This window comes from Pseudopipra pipra, chromosome W (assembly GCF_036250125.1).
Source record: "Pseudopipra pipra isolate bDixPip1 chromosome W, bDixPip1.hap1, whole genome shotgun sequence".
In the NCBI taxonomy this organism is placed as follows: Eukaryota; Metazoa; Chordata; class Aves; order Passeriformes; family Pipridae; genus Pseudopipra; species Pseudopipra pipra.
Window position 1 is genome coordinate 35,392,899 of NC_087580.1, and position 19,900 is coordinate 35,412,798.

The 19,900-nt window shown below is 51.9% G+C and overlaps 2 protein-coding genes and 1 long non-coding RNA gene across 3 annotated transcripts in view; all 3 read left to right on the forward strand.

Moving 5' to 3' along the window:
* The window catches only part of LOC135405703 (uncharacterized), a 553,771-nt gene extending 552,920 nt beyond the window's left edge, over nt 1–851 (forward strand). Inside the window, exon 3 of the long non-coding RNA XR_010425962.1 lies at nt 812–851. This is a non-coding gene — a long non-coding RNA (uncharacterized LOC135405703). The remainder of the gene's footprint in view (nt 1–811) is intronic.
* Nucleotides 852–10,204: 9,353 nt separating this feature from the next.
* LOC135405529 (ribosomal oxygenase 2-like) lies at nt 10,205–15,138 on the forward strand. The gene is made up of 4 exons (XM_064640240.1): nt 10,205–10,636; nt 11,829–11,948; nt 12,942–13,070; nt 14,972–15,138. Exons 1-4 carry the CDS (start codon nt 10,205–10,207, stop codon nt 15,122–15,124), a joined length of 834 nt encoding a protein of 277 aa, XP_064496310.1. The 3' UTR covers nt 15,125–15,138.
* Nucleotides 15,139–16,470: 1,332 nt separating this feature from the next.
* LOC135405014 (zinc finger protein 418-like) overlaps nt 16,471–19,900 on the forward strand; it is a 161,350-nt gene continuing 157,920 nt past the window's right edge. Inside the window, exon 1 of the mRNA XM_064639735.1 lies at nt 16,471–16,490. Within this exon, the coding sequence (XP_064495805.1) occupies nt 16,471–16,490 (20 nt within the window). The remainder of the gene's footprint in view (nt 16,491–19,900) is intronic.

Sequence of the window (19,900 nt, forward strand, 5' to 3'; positions counted from 1 at the left end):
CCTTTTGTTTGGAAGGAATCTTCATTTGGACTGAAGTTTTCAGGAGTTGGGACCGGCCATTACAGCGCAGGGCAGAAAAAAGGGAACAGCAGCTCCTTCCACCAGGAAAAAAAGGCTGGAAGCTTTGGCTTCAGGTGCAGATGTTGGGGTAGCCTGGGCACTTCTCGGGCAGCAAGAGCTTTCTGTGGTGGCACCTTTTGTCTGGCAGCAATCTTCAGTTGGATTCAATTTTTCAGGAGGTGGGACCGGTCATTGCAGCGCAGGGCACAGAAAAGGGAACAGCATCTCCTTCCACCAGGAAAAAATAGATGGAAGCTTTGGCTTAAGGTGTAGTTCGTGCAGGCGGGGAACTTCTTGGGCAGGAAGAGCTTCCTGTGGTGGCACCTTTTGTCTGGCAGGAATCTTCAGGTGGATTCAATTTTCCAGGAGGTGGGACCGGCCATTGCAGAGCAGGGCTGAAAAAAGTGAACAGCAGCTCTTTCCACCAGGAAAAAAGTCTGAAAGCTTTGGCTTCAGGTGTAGATGTTGGGGCAGCCTGGGCACTTCTTGGGCAGGAAGTGTTTTCTTTGGTGGCACCTTTTGTCTGGCAGGAATCTTCATTTGGATTCAATTTTTCAGCAGGTGGGACCGGCCATTGCAGAGCAGGGCAGAAAAAAGGGAACAGCAGCTCTTTCCACCAGGAAAAAATGTCTGGATCCTTTGGCTTCAGGTGTAGTTTTTGGCGCGGCCTGGGCACTTCTTGGGCAGGAAGTGTTTTCTGTGGTGGCACCTTTTGTCTGGCAGGAATCTTCAGCTGAGATAAATTTTTCAGGAGGTGGGACCGGCCATTGCAGCGCAGGGCTGAAAAAAGGGAACAGCAGCTCTTTCCACCAGGAAAAGAAGTTTAGAAGCTTTGGCTTCAGGTGCAGTTATTGGGGCAGCCTGGGCACTTCTTGGGCAGCAAGACTTTCTGTGGTGGCACCTTTTGTCTGGCAGGAATCTTCCTTTGCATTCAATTTTTCAGCAGGTGGGACCAGCCATTGCAGAGCAGGGCAGAAAAAAGGGAACAGCAGCTCTTTCCACCAGGAAAAAAGTCTGGAACCTTTGCCTTTAGATATAGGTGGTGCAACCTGGGCACTTCTTTTTTAGCAAAGATATTTCTGTGGTGGCACCTTTTGTCTGGCAGGAATCTTCATTTGTATTGAATTTTTCAAAAGGTGGCACCGGCCATTGCAGAGCAGGGCTGAAAAGATGGAATCAGCAACCCTTTCCCCCAGTAAAGAAAGTCTGGATCCTTTGGCTTCACGTGCAGTCGTTGTGGCAGCCTGGGCACTTCTTGGGCAGCAAGAGCTTTCTGTGGTGGCACCTTTTGTCTCGGAGGTGTTTGTTCCCTGTTAGCAAGTCCCTTATGGCGTCAATCACAGAACACTGGGACTGCTCACAGGGCATGATGAAGGAATACAGCAGCAGTGCGGAAAGAGGAGGCAGAAAAATGCATTCCTGTATCTAATATACTTCCTCAGTTAGAGAAATTGCTAATCTTGCCACATGATTTGTACTGGAACCTTCTAAGGATGTACTTTTGCCCAGACCCTTTGCTCCAGATGTGCCAGCTACACCAAAGGAAACCAGAGAGAATCTCAGCAAAGCCAAAAATCAGCTCTTATGGCACTTGGCACTCTATGGGGTTTAGCACTGGAGCTCAATCTCTCTGGGATGGCTGGTCCAGAACAGTTCATTTAATGAATGGTGCTGTTGCTGAACTTTTCTGGGCATGTTGCAATTGGCTACTGAGGCTGAAAGGTTTCCTGTAAGGATTTTTATCTTTTGAAACTACAGGCTGAATTTGAGGGATAAACTCCAGTATTCTGGAAGTGGAAAGTTGATCAAACAGAAAAGACTGTTTCTTCTACAACAGATTTGAAATAGTCCACTTGTAAAAATCACAAAGCTTGAAGCCTACTCAGCAGAGCTGATTCCTCATCTGCACTGATCATCAGCAACTGGCCTCTCTCCTATTTCAGGGTCTCATCTGTGTACACTGGATTAAGGCCTCCTAACTTCTTAAGAAAAGTAGTGTTATAAGCTCACAGTTCTGCCAAGGTTTCCTTAGTAGATGGGTTGAAAAGCAAAACTTTGTTGCCATGACCAACAAATGCAGAGCCCAAGGTTGTTTGTGGTGCTAGCTTTGCTCCACTCTCTAATAACTTCTGTCCAGATCAGTGCTGGCAACAAGAATTCCAGGTTAATGCTTGTTTCATTTTTCAGGTTTTGCATTTCAAGAATGGGGAGTTGTTATTGGAAACTCTGCCATGGCTGTCAGTAACAGCCTCGGAAAACAGTTTTTCTTATTTCTGAGGGAGAAGTTTCCAACCCAGCTTTAGAGTATGCAAATAGCTGAATGACTTGTTGTACAATTGGAAATAAAAATCAATACATTTGCTCTGATTAAGGTCTTAACTTATATTTGGCTAAAGAGTTCTTTTCTTGATACCTTCTTTAAAAAATAGAACCCACAAGCAGAAAGGTGATCTCCTAAAGTGTTGTAACCATTTAAGTCCACCTGTTGCCACACAACAATAGCATGCCAATATCACATCCAAAGATACAGAATCTTACAGAGATACACACAAATATATACCTATACATATCTATGTATGTATATCTATCTACCTATACATATCTATACAAATACACACAAGAAAGTTTGGGGTTCCTGATGAGAGGTCTACACCGGTAATGAACAGAGGACTGGTTTGATGTGTCATACAACTGTGGGGACCATGAACGTATGTTCTGAGCTTTGATTTACTGTCCTGGTTTGTAACTGCCTGCCTTCCCTTTGGGGGGAACACAGGCCTCTATTTTGCACGGTCTGTTTTGTTTTACTTGGCAGTGTAGACTATGGCAGAAGAGTTTTTGGAGCCAAACAGCTCGATGCAGATTCAGTTCCTTTAGTGGTGCCTAAAACTCAGGAGCTGGACTCCACGGTGCCGGTGGGACCCTCCCAACTCAGCACGTTCCATGATTCCATCAAGTCCAACTGTCAGCCCAGCACTGCCCCAGCAACCCCCAAACCATTAAAGCCTGTCAGCCATGGCCAGATGCAGGCGCCTCTGAAACACCTGCCGGGGTGCTGGCTCCGCCCGGGCAACCCATTGCAGTGCCCGAGCCCCCCCGAAAAACACAGGGAGAAACCTTTCTCCAGGAGCTGACCTGAAGCTCCCCTGCCTCAGCCTCGGGCCACATCCCCCGCTCCTCCCAGCGCAGGCTCCTTTCCAACAGCCCCCTCGGCAGAAGGCGGCTCAGGGCTCCCCTCTGCCCCCCCGGCCGGCTCCGCTCCGGCCCCGCTCCCGCCACGGCCCCGCTCGGCTCTGCACGGGGAAGGAACGCGCCCAGCCCGGACAGACACCCCCGGGGGCCGCGCACCGGGGGTCCCTGCCCGGGGGTCACTTGCCAGGGGTTGTTCACCACGGGTCATTCACCGGGGGTCCCTCCCTGGGGTTCCCTCCCCGGGGGTCACTTGCCAGGGGTTGTTCACCGCGGGTCGCTCACCGGGGGTCCCTCCGCAGGGGTCACTTACCGGGGCTTGTTCACCGCGGGTCGCTCACCAGGTGTCACTTACTGGGGGTCGCTCACCGGGGCTCGCTCACCAGCGGCCACTCGCCGGGGGGCCGCGCACGGGGGGTCCCTCCCCCGGGGCCGCGCACCGGGGACCACTCGCCGGGGGTCTTGGGGCCGCTGCCCGGGGGTCGCTGCCCGGGGGTCGCTGCCCGGGGGTCGCTGCCCGGGGGCCGCTCAGCGGCAGCGCTCCCGCTCCCGCTCCCGGCCCCGCCCGCTCCCACCCAAACCCCACCAACCGCCCCTCTCGGCCCCGCCCCCGCCCCGCCCAATCCCCGCCTCGCCCCGCCCACTCCGCCGCCTCCCATTGGCTGCGCACGTTCGGCCCTGGAGCGAGGAGCGCGCGGGGAGCGTTGCCTGGAAACCGGCGAGGGAATCCCGGGAATCCTCGGGGCGCCGGCGCTGCCCCCCCACTCCTGGAGCGAGCGGTCGTGCCCGCCCGGGAGCGGGCACTCAGCGCCTGGCTGCGGCCGCCACAACGGGCAGGGAAGCAGGCGCGCGGAAGGCGGGCTTCGGGCCCCGGGCAGCGAGGAGCCCTTAACTTATATTTGGCTAAAGAGTTCTTTTCTTGTTACCTTCTTTAAAAAATAGAACCCACAAGCAGAAAGTTGATCTCCTAAAGTGTTGTAACCTTTTAAGTCCACCTGTTGCCACACAACAATAGCATGCCAATATCACATCCAAAGATACAGAATCTTACAGAGATACACACAAATAGATGTCTATACATAGGTATGTGTATATATACATATCTATACAAATACACACAAGAAAGTTTGGGATTCCTGATGAGAGTTCTACATGGGTAACAGCGGACTGGTTTGATGTGTCATACAACTGTGGGGACCATGAATGTAAGCTCTGAGCTTTGATTTATTGTCCTGGTTTGTAACTGACTGCCTTCCCTTTGGGGGGAACACAGGCCTCTATTTTGCACAGTCTGTTTTGTTTTACTTGGCAGTGTAGACTAGGGGCAGAAGAGTTTTTGGAGCCAAACAGCTCGATGCAGATTCAGTTCCTTTAGTGGTGCCTAAAACTCAGGAGCTGGACTCCATGGTGCCGGTGGGACCCTCCCGACTCAGCACGTTCCATGATTCCATCAAGTCCAACTGTCAGCCCAGCACTGCCCCAGCAACCCCCAAACCACTAAAGCCTGTCAGCCATGGCCAGATGCAGGAGCCTCTGAAACACCTGCCGGGGTGCTGGCTCCGCCTGGGCAACCCATTGCAGTGCCCGAGCCCCCCCGAAAAACACAGGGAGAAACCTTTCTCCAGGAGCTGACCTGAAGCTCCCCTGCCTCAGCCTCGGGCCACGTCCCCCGCTCCTCCCAGCGCAGGCTCCTTTCCAGCAGCCCCCTCGGCAGAAGGCGGCTCAGGGCTCCCCTCTGCCCCCCCGGCCGGCTCCGCTCCGGCCCCGCTCCCGCCACGGCCCCGCTCGGCTCTGCACGGGGAAGGAACGCGCCCAGCCCCGGACAGACACCCCCGGGGGCCGCGCACCGGGGGTCCCTGCCCGGGGGTCACTTGCCAGGGGTTGTTCACCGCGGGTCATTCACCGGGGGTCCCTCCCTGGGGTTCCCTCCGCAGGGGTCACTTACCGGGGCTTCTTCCCCGCGGGTCTCTCACTGGGTGTCACTGGGGGTCGCTCACCGGGGCTCGCTCACCAGCGGCCACTCGCCGGGGGGCCGCGCACGGGGGGTCCCTCCCCCGGGGCCGCGCACCGGGGACCACTCGCCGGGGGTCTTGGGGCCGCTGCCCGGGGGTCGCTGCCCGGGGGTCGCTCAGCGGCAGCGCTCCCGCTCCCGGCCCCGCCCGCTCCCACCCAAACCCCACCAACCGCCCCTCTCGGCCCCGCCCCCGCCCCGCCCAATCCCCGCCTCGCCCCGCCCACTCCGCCGCCTCCCATTGGCTGCGCACGTTCGGCCCTGGAGCGAGGAGCGCGCGGGGAGCGTTGCCTGGAAACCGCCGAGGGAATCCCGGGAATCCTCGGGGCGCCGGCGCTGCCCCCCCACTCCTGGAGCGAGCGGCCGTGCCCGCCCGGGAGCGGGCACTCAGCGCCTGGCTGCGGCCGCCACAACGGGCAGGGAAGCAGGCGCGCGGAAGGCGGGCTTCGGGCCCCGGGCAGCGAGGAGCCCTGAAAAGAACAAAAGTGTTGAAAGAGAGGGAACTCATCGCACCATCACAGAACGTGCTGAGGTGGAAGGGACCCACGAGGAGCGTCGAGTCCAAGCCTTTGCCCGGCACAGGACCGACCCCAAGAGTCACACCGTGTGCCTGAACTCTGCCAGCCTTGGTGCTGTGACCTCTGCCCTGGGGAGCCTGGTCCAGTGCCAACCACCCTCGGAGGGAAGAACCTTTCCCAAATATCCACCCTCACCCCACGTGAAAAAAACCTATTTGCAACGAAAATAAAAAAGTTTCTATTTTCTTCCTTCCCCTTCTCCTTATTTAGTGTTTACACAGCAGTACTGCAGTGCCCTACTGGCTCAAAACTGAAATACTTGAAGTCCTTGCCGTATAGGCTGGATTTTGTCCCTCAGGCAGAGGCTAATCTGCCTGCAGTCCACCAGGACTGCCAGAGCTTGGGGAAGGGATGGAGGCTATCACAGGACGGAACAGAGATGCGGAGATATTCCCTGATATTCTACTCTAGAGGCGGCTCAAGGGACAGCCCTGGAGTTGGAAGCACTTGCCTTCGTCACTGGACGATCTTGTCCAGCACCACCGGTCAGATGTGTGGGGTTTATGACCCACAGCAAATTAAAAACACCACAGCTATTATGTAAATGTGTATTTGTTTGAGTATTCACCCTGATGGTGTTCAGGCAGTTATGCTGAGGTACTTTGTGGATTTTTGGAACAGAAATAACATCTTTTAAGGGTGTCTGTGACTGGCTGAGGTGCAGGATGTGGCCTCTCTATTTTTAGCATCTGCTGGTACGCCCATCTGTAGTGAGAAAACATCCTGTGAGTGTTAATTTAGGTGATGCAACCTTTTAAGTCTGGAGAACTACTTCCTTCTTCAAAGCTTGCTAATTCTCATGAAAGAAATAAAGAGAATTTCATGACAGTGACCTATTTTTCACTTTGAATATCCCAACTATTGGTGAGCATTTACATTAAAATATTTGAAGTTTAATAAATTTTGCAAAATGTCCTGGATGTTGAGGGATGTAGTGATGAACTCAGAATTAAAAAGTGGAGATTGTCTTCTTTTTCTTTGAAGCTCACAGGCCTATGAAAAAAAAAGCTTTCTAGAGAAACTTAAATTTTTTTATCTAATTTGTACACATTTCTACAATTAGGACAGCTGTAGGTTCACCCCTGGCAAAATCTCTCTGCTGGTAACCCAGCCACATGCTGATTAATCCTTATTTCATGTTCAAGTGACCATGATATTTTGGTCAGCTGGCGACAGAGCGGTCCAGGTGGTAAAGGAACAAGGACTGAACAGTATGAGCAGCGTTTGCCTTTTTCTCTCCTCCATCCCCCTTTTCTATATATTATACTTTGCCACTTTCTCTGCTCAGCACACAGGAATTTGCTGGATGCATCCATGAATGCAGAACCCACTGGAATCACGACATTTGTTCCAAAGGATCCAGCTAGTGCCAGGGAAGCAGAAGTTATGACTGTGTAACAACCACACTGTGAGGAGGAACAAGACTGAAAAGCACTTTCCGTAAAGGGAAGGGTTTGAACTGGTGTTGGAGATGTGCAAGGCTCTGTTATTCTCCCTCCTTAAGTTGTTGACAGGACACAGTCCCCTCTCTTACCTGCCATTGAAAGGTCCTTCTAGTTACACTTATGGCAGTGTAACTTTGTACCAACAGCAGCCGTGCACTGTAAGGCTGCTGAGGTTTCCAAAATCCACCTTTTTTATTTCTGCTAGTTCTGCTTCGTATCCTTCAAGCCAGTACACAAGAACAAAGCTTCAGCAAAGCCTACCTAACATTTTCTTTTGTTTCTGACATCATTAGCCAATGTAAACCAAACCATTAACAGGCATCTAAAAATATTTCTGGAAGTTTTCACGTGCTCGGTGAGGATTCCAAAGTTTTCTTTGAGGGAGACTCAGGGAGACTCTAGAAGAAGATTTTTGGTCCAGGAAAAAAAAAAATAAATAACGCAGCTGAAGCCCAGGCACCGTTGTATGAAGCAGATTGATTAACCTTAGTGCTGCTGCGTTCCCACTGGAATACCCACTGGAATGACACTGGAATGCCGCCGGATTTCCTACTGGCCGCCCGGAAGCGGCTCCTCCCGTGACTCCCAGCGCGGCAGGACCGCCTCCCGCTTCCAGCCGGCACATCCTGCCTGGCCTCGCCTCCCCTGCCCGCCCCGATCCATCCCGGCCCGCCCCGATCCCACGCGATCCTCCCTCCTGCCCGGGTGAGTGCGGGGCCGCGGGACGGGAAGGGGCTGGATGGAGGCGGCGGGAGCCGGGAGGGGGGAGCGGGGACACCGCGTGTCCTCGGAGCCGCTGTGCCCGGCGGTATTCCCGCTGTGCCCGGCGGTATTCCCGCTGCGCCCGGCGGTGTTCCCGCTATGCCCGGCGGTATTCCCGCTGTGCCCGGCGCTATTCCCGCTGTGCCCGGCGGTATTCCCGCTGTGCCCGGCGGTATTCCCGCTGTGCCCGGCGGTATTCCCGCCGTGCCCGGCGGTATTCCCGCTGTGCCCGGCGCTATTCCCGCTGTGCCCGGCGGTATTCCCGCCGCTTCCCAGGGAGCTGCCGTGGTGTGGGAGGGAACAGCCCTGGCGGGGAGCAGCTGCTCCCGTGTGGGGTTCTGCGCTGGGGTTTGTCCTCCAGCCCGGCACGGAAGGAATTGGGGGTGCTGGTGGATGGAAAGTTGGGGCTGAGCTGGCGCTGAGCTCCCAGCCCAGAAATCCGGGCGTATCCTGCATCCCATTCAGCGGGCCGTGGGTGAGGGAGGGGGTTCTGCCCCTCTGCCGCGCTCTGGTGATTCTCCACCTGGAGCGCTGCATCCAGCTCTGGAGCTCCCAGCGTGAGAAGGGCACAGACCTGTTGGATCAAGTCCAGGGAAGGCCAGGAAGATGATGAGAGGGATGGAGCAGCTGCGGAGACAGGCTGGGAGAGTTGGGATGGCTCAATCTGGAGAAGTCTCTGTGGAGACCTCCTTGCAGCCTGTCAGGACTTAAGTGGTGCAAGAAAGATGGAGAGGGACTTTTTCTGAGGGCCTGTAGCTGCAGGACAAGGGGCAATGGGTTTAAGCTGAACGGTTTAGGTTTAGACTAAATGTAAGGGAGAATTTTTTTCTGCTGGAGGGTGGTGAGGCATTGGCTCAGGTTGCCCCGAGAAGCTGTGGATGCCCCATCCCTGGCAGTGCTCAAGGCCTGGTTGGATCCTGTTGGATGGGGTTTTGAGCAACTAGATCTTGTGGAAGGTATCCCTGCCCATGGCAGGGGGCTTGGAACAGCTGTAATAACCAGCAGAACGCTACAGAACAGCCCGTGTTGTAAATGAAGCTGCGTTCTATGAATAGTAAATATCTGAATGTAACTTCTTTAAATCAGTGTGAATGAACTGAGAGGTTGGTACAATGGATTTAGGTCTGGAATTCAAAACTGTTAATCCAGGCTTGGTTGCATTTGTGTTGCTGTCATTTGGGGATGTCAGCTTTAGATCTTGGTGCCTTCAGCAGCATCTTCAGATCTTGCTGTCAGTCAGGGACTGATTTTCAGTCTTTAATTTTTTAAGCATTCCCTTGCCTCATGCTGCAGTTGGGAATGTTCATTCTCTCAGGAAGGAGGTGATGTGAATTCCCTCCTGCAGGGCTGAGGTGACCCTCGGTTACTGTTGAGGGACAGGCTGCGCAGGAGCTGCTGATGAAACACTGCCCAGGAGTTAGTGGGCCAGCAAGGGTGTCCTGCTGCACAGAAGAACTTAGTGCTGCATGTAAATACCAGAACTGGAGTTTAAGTTTCCAAATACGGGATCTGTGTAAATAAAAGTATCTCAACAAATTGATAGCATTTCCTATCAAATGGGTGTAGGGAGTAGAGCTGTCATTTTTACTTAGAAATTATGGCATCAGCACGTTCAAACTTCTCAGGTGTTGGCTTTCCAGACTTGCACAGTTACCTACCGTTACTTGATTTTCCCCTTAACTTTCCTGAGAATTTGGCAGCCAAACCATTTGTAGATAAACTTCTTTATTTTTGCATAATGGTACACAATCATACTATCTGCCTGGGAAAAACCAAGTAAATGACTTCCAGCTTTAAAATGAAATGTCTGTGCTTGTATGAAAGAATTCTTTTTGTTCTACATAAACAAAGTTTGACAGCTCGACAGGACTGAAAGCATAATCTTGGCCTTTCAGTTCTTAAACTGGTAAATTTTACAAGTTTTAAACTTGTAAATGTAGTAATTACAGAGCATCAACAGGAAGGCCTAACAATGTTCCCTGTCTTCTGTAAACTGTTAATGCTTTGGAGCAAATAGTGAGGCTCTGAAACCAGAGCTGTTCCCGGGATACTCTGATATCCCACTGGGTAGGGTCAGAGTTGTTGCTCTGGGCCCGTGAGCTCTTGAGGTTGTGTTGCTGGTTGATTGTTTTGGTCCTCTCTCCTCTTGAACAGGAACCATGCCCAAGAAAGGAGGGAAGCATGCTGAAATGGGAAAAGAAACACAGGCACAGTGTAAACGAGCAAAGCTGGAAGCAGCTTGTTCTCCCTCAGTCCTGAGTTTTGAGAACCCAGACAGCCTCTTCAGGAGCTTGATCTCCCCCATCAAAGAAGAGGTGTTTTTCAAGGAGTACTGGGAGCAAAAGCCACTGCTCATCCAGAGCAATGATCCCCTGGTGGCTGCTTACTGCCTGTCCCTGTTCCAGCTGTCAGACTTGAAGGAGCTGTGCAGCCAGGGCCTGTACTATGGGCGAGATGTGAATATCTGCAGGTGTGTGAATGGAAAGAAGAAGGTTTTAAATAAAGAAGGCAAAGTGAATTACATGCAGCTGAAGAAGGATTCTGACCAGAAAAAGGCAACAATACAGTTTCATCAGCCTCAGAGATTTAAGGTGGGATTGTTTCACTGGATATAATTGATGCTGGCTTAATAATGTGGTGTGTTTTGCTTGAGTTGCACTAGACATGGCTTCATCTCTGTCCCCGGGGGAAGTGGTTGACACTGATGACCTGCTGAAATCTTTACATGAGCTGTATTAAAACACAGTTTATACTTTTGCACTGTCCATCATGTTTCACTGCTCTGCAGTAAGAACAAAATCTGATTCATGCTATAATATGTATAATAATATATTCTTTTTAAAATTTTGCTCTGTCACATAAAAGTTTGGAAACAAAAACAAATGCACAAAATTGATGATTAGGCATCTGTGCTTAAATTATCCCTTCTGCCCCACTGTTTCCTTGTGCAAACTTTGTGGCTTTTGAGCCACTTCCCTTTAATGGAGGGTAAGGTGTGAAACCATGTGAAATATTTCCAGTGTTCTTGCCAGTGAATTGCACCGTGGAAAGGTACCAGCCCATTTTAGCTGAGTGTTCTCAGTCCTTGAGTTTGAGAACGAGACAGTGGTGCTGCACAGTTGTGTAAAGGACTTGGATTCTTGGAGGTGCTTTGATTCAGGTAGTCTTGAAGGTGTCAACACAATTGAATTGTGAGGTGGACCCAAATAAGATCCCAAATACAAGCTGAGTCCCAGGTATAGTGTTCCTGGCTGCTGTCAGCTTTAATGGCCAAGCTGCACTTGTGTGGATCTGGTACTTGGCACGTTCTGCTGTTTCCCTTCGGTGCCTTGTGTGTCACATGTGGGGTGTGGATGAGTCCAGTTTGGTTTTGAATATTCCCAAATGATTGGAGTAACTGGTGAAAGGTCTCTAACCTTTGTATGTTCTCTCTGGTGAGAGAATGCAGGTCCTGCATGTGCTTATTGTCTGATGGTGTTTTGCTGTTTGTGGGATTATTTTCCTCTGTTCAGCCTTGTCTGTCTGGTTGTGCAGCCTAAAGATGGCACAGGGAAGAGAACAAACCCAGGTTGGGGCACCAGACTTTTTGGCTTAGCAATGACTCTCATGGTAGATCCCCTTTGCATCTCCAGTGCTCTCCTTCAGGAGAAACACTGGTACAGAGCACCTTCCTTCCCAGCCTCTGTGTCCCTGATGTGATCATTCTTCCCAAGCCATGGGGAGGATGTGGGCTGGGCTTGGCTGAGCTCTTCAGCAAGTAACAGCATCTTTTTTTTTTTACAGGAGGAGCTGTGGAAGATTCAGGAGAAGCTGGAGTGCTACTTTGGGTCTCTGGTGGGGTCCAATGTTTACATCCCTCCCCAGGGATCCCAGGGCCTTCCTCCTCACTATGATGATGTTGAGGTAGGACAGCACAACCTTGTCTGTGAAACTGTGCATGGGCTTTTGCTGATGGCAGTGTTTGCTGTTGTGTGTGTGCTTCTAACCCTCCCCCCCACTAAACATTATAGGAAAATTTTTTTTTTTTAATTTGTGTTTCCTTGTAGTCATTTTTCTTACATATTTTTGCTGAAAAATTACTAATAGTAATATCTAATCATAATATCATGTCAACTGGGTTTTCCAGACCTGGTATTTCCCTTAGATAAAAAGAGAAGTTTGTTTTCACAGCTGCAGAAGCTTTCTAGCACCTGTTTTTTCATTTTCACTTCATTCAGGCCCCAAGAATTTACAAGTCCTTTTTCCTTTACTAAGCACTTGCTCTTTCTTCAGCTGGACTGTAACAGCAGACTGGTTGTGCTTGTTGGTCCTGCTGTTTTTAAGAAGTTACTGATATGATGAATTCCTGGGTCTAAATGCATTTTAAATCAGCTTCTAAAAGAAACATACAAATATACACTGTGTTATAAAGAAAAAAATGGACTATCCCACTTAAACCAAATCAAAAAATCCAATCCTTATATGTATATTTTGCTTTTTAATATTTTCATTTCCATTCAATACACCTGGAGTTTCATTTTCCTTATGCTTGTTATTCAGCAGCCTCACATCCAGCATTTCTAACTCATGCCATCTACCCCCATTGGGCACCCTATAGAGGTTTCTGATGCTCTGTTGGGGATAAGCCTCTTTCACCTGAAATTCTGGATATTTGTGTGGCAGATGTTCCTTTTGGGTTAGTTCTCTAGCACTTACTGAAGTGACTGGAGAGAAACAGGGATTTCCAAATGCTTGCCTTAGGATAAAACAGATCCCACTTCACAACTCCTGTCTGTTGTCTCTAAATAGAGACAAAAAAAATTAGTTCACATTTAAATTTCTCTGAATTGCAGCTATCTAAAAATTAATGTGAAAGGAATTCCTTCCTTATGGGTTTGGATTTATGGTCTTTTGCAGGTGTTTATCCTTCAGCTGGAAGGCGAGAAACACTGGCGGCTCCATAAACCAAGGGTGCCTTTAGCTCGGGAATATGATGTGGAATCAGAAGATAGGATTGGGAATCCCACACATGAGTTCATATTAAAGGTATGAGAATTTCATTGCCTTAGGTGGTCTGGGCTGTGATTGCCAGAAAAGTTAAAAGTGGTCCATTTCTTGAAGGCAGTGATTGTGGCTGTGAAACTGAGGGGAGGGTTTGCACACTGCGAGCACGAGAAATTTGGGTGATAGTTGTCTGTATCCTTTTTTAAAGGTATCCTTTGCTTCTAGTATTTAAATAATGGGCCAAAACCCCCAGTTATTTCTGTAAATTGACTAGTACTCTCCAGGTTGGGCACCCTGACTCCTAGGTCATGTTTGTGGAGTTATGTGCAGAAAAAACACTGGGTTTGTGTATGGTTCTAAAACATTTTTATGCTTTTACATGCTGCCTGTAATCCCTCAGGCTAATCCTTCTGTGCACTGAGACTTACTGCTGCACTGAACATTGTCACTGTTCTGGTGAATGAGATTTAAATATTTATCCTTGGCTGATAAAGAAAAGCATGAACCAAACCCCATATAAACTTGCTGTATTAATTGCTCTTCCTTTTTCCAAACGTGAAATTCAAGTGTTTGGTTGGTGGTTGATTTTTGGAATAAAAGGAACATTTCATGAAGATTACTGAGTGTCAGCAGGGAATCTGGTGCTTGTCCTGTTCTGTTTGACCTGCTTTTGAAGTGTTACTTGTCCAGCTGGTGGTGCTGCTCCATGTTGGAATCCTCAGGAGTTTCTCTGCCTTTTGGCCTGTTAGGGAGCCTCTCTCTGCTCTTCTCAGTGTCCAGAGCTGCATTTGGGTGTAGGTGTTTTAGGAATAGTGTGACATGTTGGATGGTGTAGGTGTTTTAGGAATAGTGTGACCCATTGGATGGGATGCTGACATCATGAGCTGTGTTGTTTGACAGAGGGGAATATTCAATCGTCATCGTGTACTGGGTGATGCAAAGTCTAGTAAATTACAGTTCCCTTTTTCATTTCTGGAATATTTTGGACCAGACTTCAGTGCCTTTCATTTTTATGGAATAATGATGGGCTTAAAAGTTATCCAAGTTTTTAATTTATTTTCCTTCTGTTTGCTGTTGTTCACTTCCTGTGACCCATTTCTTCTGGGTGGCTGGTGTCAAAGTTTGGTTGTCTCTTTGTGGCTGCCTCTGAGAGGGATGCTGTTGTTTGACTCTATTTCCTCCCTAAACATCTTTCTAGAATATTTCCTTTCTCCATCTTTCAAATGAAGAGAATTCAGAATACTCTTGGTTGGTGTAGTCCCCACTCTGGTAAGGAAGGCAGTTTTCTTTGACTGTGCTGTCCAACTCTATAGGTGTTTACAGGACAAGCCATAAGTAAACTTTGATTTCCTTCTTGGAGGCAATTTTATGTGCTTTACACCTTTCTTGCCTTGACTTTCCTTATCTAGTTTTTTTTCAGTGTGGAGTTTTAATTTACATAGGTGAGAAGAAAGATAGGGAGGAGGAGGAGGAAGTCGTACCTGTTTTTTAAGTGCTTAAACTGAAAATCTCAGACAACAGTATTGTAACAGATTACCATTTTTATAGAACATTTGGCTTTTCTCGTGGAATACTAGCCTTTTCTTTTGATGTGATCTGACCAAATCCCCATTTCACTGCTCCTCTGCCAGCCCACTGTGTTGCCAGCAGGTCCATCTCAGCTGCTTCTTTGTCCTCTTCCTGCAGCTCAGTGGGAGTCTGTGTGTTCTGTAATGTTAAAAAGCTTGTTTCACGTTTTCAGCAAATATTGACAGCAGGTTGGAAAGTTTAAGGTTCTGAACTTCTGGCTTAGTGTTCTTTATGTTATTAAAGTGTACATTGCAGGGCTGCTCCATTTTGTGATTCTAAAGGATATATATTGTCAGACTGTCTGCTCAGAGAGTATTTTCTCTGACTGCAGTAAGGTTTGACCTGGTGCCCTAAATACATCAATTTTCTTGCAGCCAGGTGACTTCCTGTACTTCCCAAGAGGGACCATCCACCAAGCTGACACTCCTCTTGGGACCTCCCATTCCACACACGTGACCATCAGTACCTACCAAAACAAGTCATTATTCTTTATCTTTTGTTTTGTGTGGCTTTCCTCTGCCAAGTGATGTGTGTGAGTAGTACAGACCTGGGATGTGGTGAAGTTTTGAGGCTTGGGGGAAGGAGGGGAGCAAGAAGACTGTTGTTGTTTGAAGCAGCCTGTTTGAGAGGTTTTCATGCAGCAAGCTTGATTGCTTTTTAATTGCTTATTTTATTATTTACCAGCTGTAGGCTTTAATGTGGAAAATGCTACAACTGCAAACTCACTTCTGTATTTAAACAAAATCATCAGTGGCTGAAGTCACTGTTCATTTCATAGCTCAGATAAAGAGTCATGAGTTACTCCTTTCATCATGTTTTCTCCTGTATTTGATAGTCACCTGCACTAATCTTCTGACAGATTTGCTGCCAATTCTTCCTTGCAAACATTTTCTGCTTATCTGTGTTATTTTTTATCTCCTACCCCATGTATGCAAGTCAGATTTCTTATGACACACTCCCAGTCCTTGTGCCCACACTGTTATCACACAGGGAAATGTTCTTGCCAACCTAATCAGCCTCCCAGATGCTGGGTTTGGAGCCATTGGTCTGAGTTAGGAATTAGGAAGGGCAGAACAAGTTTGGGCATATTCTAGATAACTGTGAGATGAATCTCTAACCACCAGCTGTGCCATTCTGGAAGCCAGGATGGGCTGGTAACTCTTCATCTGGCCACTCCTCCAACATGGAGAGAGGGTTAAGAGGAAGCTGCTCAAAGGTGTCAGTCTTCTTAAAAGTTGGGTTCAGATTATTTCAATTTACACATGTGTTCTTTTATTCAGAAGGTAAAAAAAAACTAACCCCAAAAAACAGGAGAGGAAAAGGAAAAGCTGCTCTTCTTCCAAGGTTAAAAAGTGGAGTCATGCCCCGTTAAGGCTGTTGGTAATGAAGTGCTGACATCCTGCCTCTGCACCTCCTGTCAGCAAGTGCAGGGAAAACAAGCAGGAGTCCTGGTGCAGGCTGCTGTTCTGACTTGTAGATGGAAGTATGATCTGGAAACATTTCCTTGGCAAATTGAAGAGAAATCCTTGAAAGCAGCTGTGGAGGAAGTGCTGGTGGAGGTGGCACTTCCAGGTATTTTCAGGTTTGTCTGGGCCAGATCCCAGCAGGCGAGAAGTGTGCACATGCGGGATAAGCAGGGCAGTTTGGAAAAGCAGTCCCTTCACAGCCCGGCTCCCCCCAGCCCCCTTTGGGGGTGACCCCCCGCCCCTCGCGCTCCCTTTGGGGTCCCCCCCGCTCTTTCCCCCCCGCCGCTTTCCCGCCGTGCCCGCCCCGCTCACCCGACAGGGCGGGGCCGGCAGGGACGGGGCGGGGACGGGCCGAGCGCTGATTGGCTGCGGCGGGGGCTCGAGAGGCGGGGCGTGCGCAGAGCGCCATGTTGTCTGCGGGGCAGCGGTAGCGGCGGAGGTGAGGCTGCGTTCGGAGAGCGCGATTCTGGGGATCCGCTCGGGGCTGCGGGGAGCGCGGCTGTGGGTGGAAAGGCTGGAGGGCTCGGGAGGGTTTAGCCGAGGGGTTCGGGGGTTCCCGAGGGTCAGAGCGCGGGGCCTGGAACCCGCGCGGGGGGGTTGGGGCTGTCCCAGCGCCCTGGCTGCACTGCGCAGGCGCGCCGGCGTTACCCGCCGGCATGACCCGCAACCCGCCATTACCGCTCCCGCCACAGCGCCCCCTGCCGGCCCGGCGGACCGACCCCAGGGAAAGGGGATCCCAATGCCCCCCCCCGAACCCCAGAGACCCCCAACACGCAGCACACAGAGACTCCAGAGGGACTGGGGCCCGGGGTCCCCTTAAGCCCAGCAGTGGGGTTCAGGGGATCTCCCAGCCCCCAGGGGAGGAGTCCTGGGGGTGCCCCCCAAAGTCCGGGGGGTAGATGTACCACATCCGTGTAAGGGGCTCCCAGTGCCCCTCAGTACGGCCCAGTAACCCCCTCAGTGACCAGCCAGTGTGTCCCATTGACCTCCCACTGCCCCCCAGGATGGCCCAGTGATGTTCCAGTGAGCACCCAGTAACCCCCAGTATGGCCCAGTAACCTGCCAGTGTCTCTCCCTGTGTTCTGGTAATCCCCCAGTAACTCCCCAGTCCCTCCCAGTGACCTCACAGGATCCCTCAGTAACCCTCTAGTCCCTCCCAGTGCCCTCTGGTTCACCCCAGTGTGTCCCAGTATCCTCCAGTAATCACCCAGTGCCCTGCAAAGCCCCCCAGCTGTCCCCAACGTGTCCGCAGATGCCCTTGTCCTTTCTGTGAGCGTGTGGGGGGGCATTTTTGGGGTCAAAGGGTCCAGGGTTGGGGACATCAGGGATGGGCTTGGGGCCAGTGAAATTGGGGGTATAAAGGGGGGAATAATGGCAATGGGGAGGCCCTGGGGACATTGGAGACACCAGGGTTGTCTTGGAGTGTCAAGGGGGGAATTAGGAACACCAAGAGGGTCTTGGGGACACCAGGGAGGTCTCAGGACTCACCTGCTCTTGGTGCAGCCCCTCGTCTCCCTCCCAGACCTCTTTAACCTCCCCATATGTCCCTTAACCTCCATTTTCCCTTTAGTCCCCTCCCCCCACAGATCCCTTTGATGCCCCAGTGCCCCCAAAACCTGTTTTATCTCCCGCAAATACACCCAAAGACCCCTAAACCCCCCCAAATCCCCATCCAAACCCCCAGATCCCTTCAAATCTCCCCCAGCCCCACCCCTCAAATCCATTCCAACTCCCCCCAAAGAGGGGGGTACCCTGGCACCCTGGGACAGGAACACAGTGGGCTGTACTGGGGGCACTGGGCTGTACTGGGAGGGCACTGGGGGGGGATCAGGTGTCCCAGGACAACGTGGCCCAGCTCCAAGAGAGATCCAGGGAGCAGTGAGGAGGTACTGGTCTGTACTGGTCTGTCCTGGTTTGTACCCCGAATCCCCAAAGCCCCTCCCCAGCTCCCCCAGGACCCTCCCGGACCCCAAAGCCCCCCAGGCCCCTGACTTGGTCCTGCTGCCCCTTGAGCATCTGCAGCTGCTGCAGAACCAGGCATTTCATCAGCAAATGTGCAGGTGACACCAAGCTGGGGGTGTGTTGATGTGCTGGAAGGCAGGAGGGCTCTGCAGAGGGACCTGTCTGCGGAAGAGTGTGTCAGCAGGAGCAGGGAAGTGATTGTTGGGCTGGACTGAGTGCTGGTGAGGCCACCCCTGGAGTGCTGTGTCCAGCTCTGGGCCCCTGAGTTGAGGAAGGCCCTGGAGGGGCTGGAGCAGGTGCAGAGAAGAGCAGCGAGGCTGGGGAAGGGAGTGGAGCCCAAGTGGTGTGAGGAGAGGCTGAGGGAGCTGGGGGTGTTGAGGCTGGAGAAGAGGAGGCTCAGGGGAGACCTCCTGACTGTCTGCAAGTCCCTGCCAGGAGGTTGGAGCCAGGTGGGGGTGGGGCTGTTCTGCCAGGAAGCAGCAGTAGGACAAGAGGGCTGGGTCTTGAGCTGTGCCAGGGGAGGTTTAGGTTGGATATTAGGAAGCAATTTTTTTGCTGAGAGAGTAATGAGGCCTTGGAATGGTCTGGGCAGGGAGGGGGTGGAGTCAGCGTCCCTGGAGGTGTTGAAGGTGAGAGTGGATGTGGCCTCAGTGCCATGGTCTGGGAAGCACGGCGGGGTTGGATCCAGGGTTGGACTTGATGATCTCGGAGGTCTTTTCCAACGTGGCTGATTCTGTGATTCTGTGATTGCCATTCCTATGTCAGCACATGCTTGAGGCTCTATCCCCAGGGTGATAGAGATGTCTGTCCATATCTATCTCCAAGGTTAGTCTGTAAATGTGTGGTGTTAGAAAAGCAGGCTAAGTTCTGGGCTGGTTCTAGAAAGAAAAGGAACCCCACAGACCAGTGCAAGCAGGCAGCCCTGAGCTTGCACATGGTGTCCCCTCCCTGCAGGTTCCTGTCCTTGAGCCCAGGCCCTGAGGTGAGGCTGAGAAGTGGCGCGGAGGTGAGCCCAGAGCTGTCCCTGAGGTGAGGCTGAGAATAAGTGCAAGGCAGAGGTGCTGCTGAGGAAGGAGAGCCCCGTGGTGGGGAAGAAGACAAAGCTGTGAGTGCCCATCCCTGAGAAGGTGCTGTGTCCATCCCCTGTGTGCCAGGTGAGCTGGGGCTTTGCTGCAGAGCTGCGGGCGCTGATTTGAGCGTCTCCAAGTGCTGAGATGGTGGGCACCCAGGAACACAAACTGTGCCTGGCCACAGAGCCTGCAAGGAGGAGCAGAGACAGCCCTGGCAGTGTGGGGGGCCAGGTTGTCCCTGTGCCTTCCCCTGCAGGCCCTGTCTGTCCCTGCTGGGCCCCTGTCCATCCCCATCAGGTCCCTGCCCGTCCCCCCGGGCTGAGCTCCCCCCAGGAAGTGCCGTGGAGCTGAAGCTGCTGCCATCCCCCCCTGCAGCCGCTGCCCCAGCCAAGGGAGCAGCAAAGGCAGGGCCAGGAGCAGAGGCAGCAGCAGGGGAGCCCTGGTGGGCTGGGAAGGTCTTGTGTGGGTCAGGAAAGAGGCACTGGGCCCGAGGCCGGGGCTGTGCTGAGCAGGCCCAGCCCTCACATCCCCCCAGCCAACGCCGGCTGCCCGGGGGGCTTGGGAGGGACCCCCAGCCCGTGTGCCCCACACTGAGCTGGCAGAGAGAGAACCAAGGGACAGGGCCACGGGCAGGGCCACGGGTGAGGGACAGGCAGGGCCATTGCAGGGCCACGGTGAGGGCACAGCCTGTGGCAGCAGAGCTGCCCAGGGCCGGGGGCAGCCGGGGGTGTTGGTACCAGCCAGTGCTGGGGCCGAGCAGAGCACGAGGCCTCTTGCAGAGCCCTGGAACAGCCTCCCACTTACC

Coding starts and splice junctions, on each gene's coding strand:
- LOC135405529 (XM_064640240.1), top strand. CDS start 10,205: ATGCCCAAGAAAGGAGGGAAGCATGCTGAAATGGGAAAAGAAACACAG. Junction 10,637..11,828: donor ATCAGCCTCAGAGATTTAAG/GTGGGATTGTTT, acceptor TTTTTTTTACAG/GAGGAGCTGTGGAAGATTCA. Junction 11,949..12,941: donor CTCACTATGATGATGTTGAG/GTAGGACAGCAC, acceptor GGTCTTTTGCAG/GTGTTTATCCTTCAGCTGGA.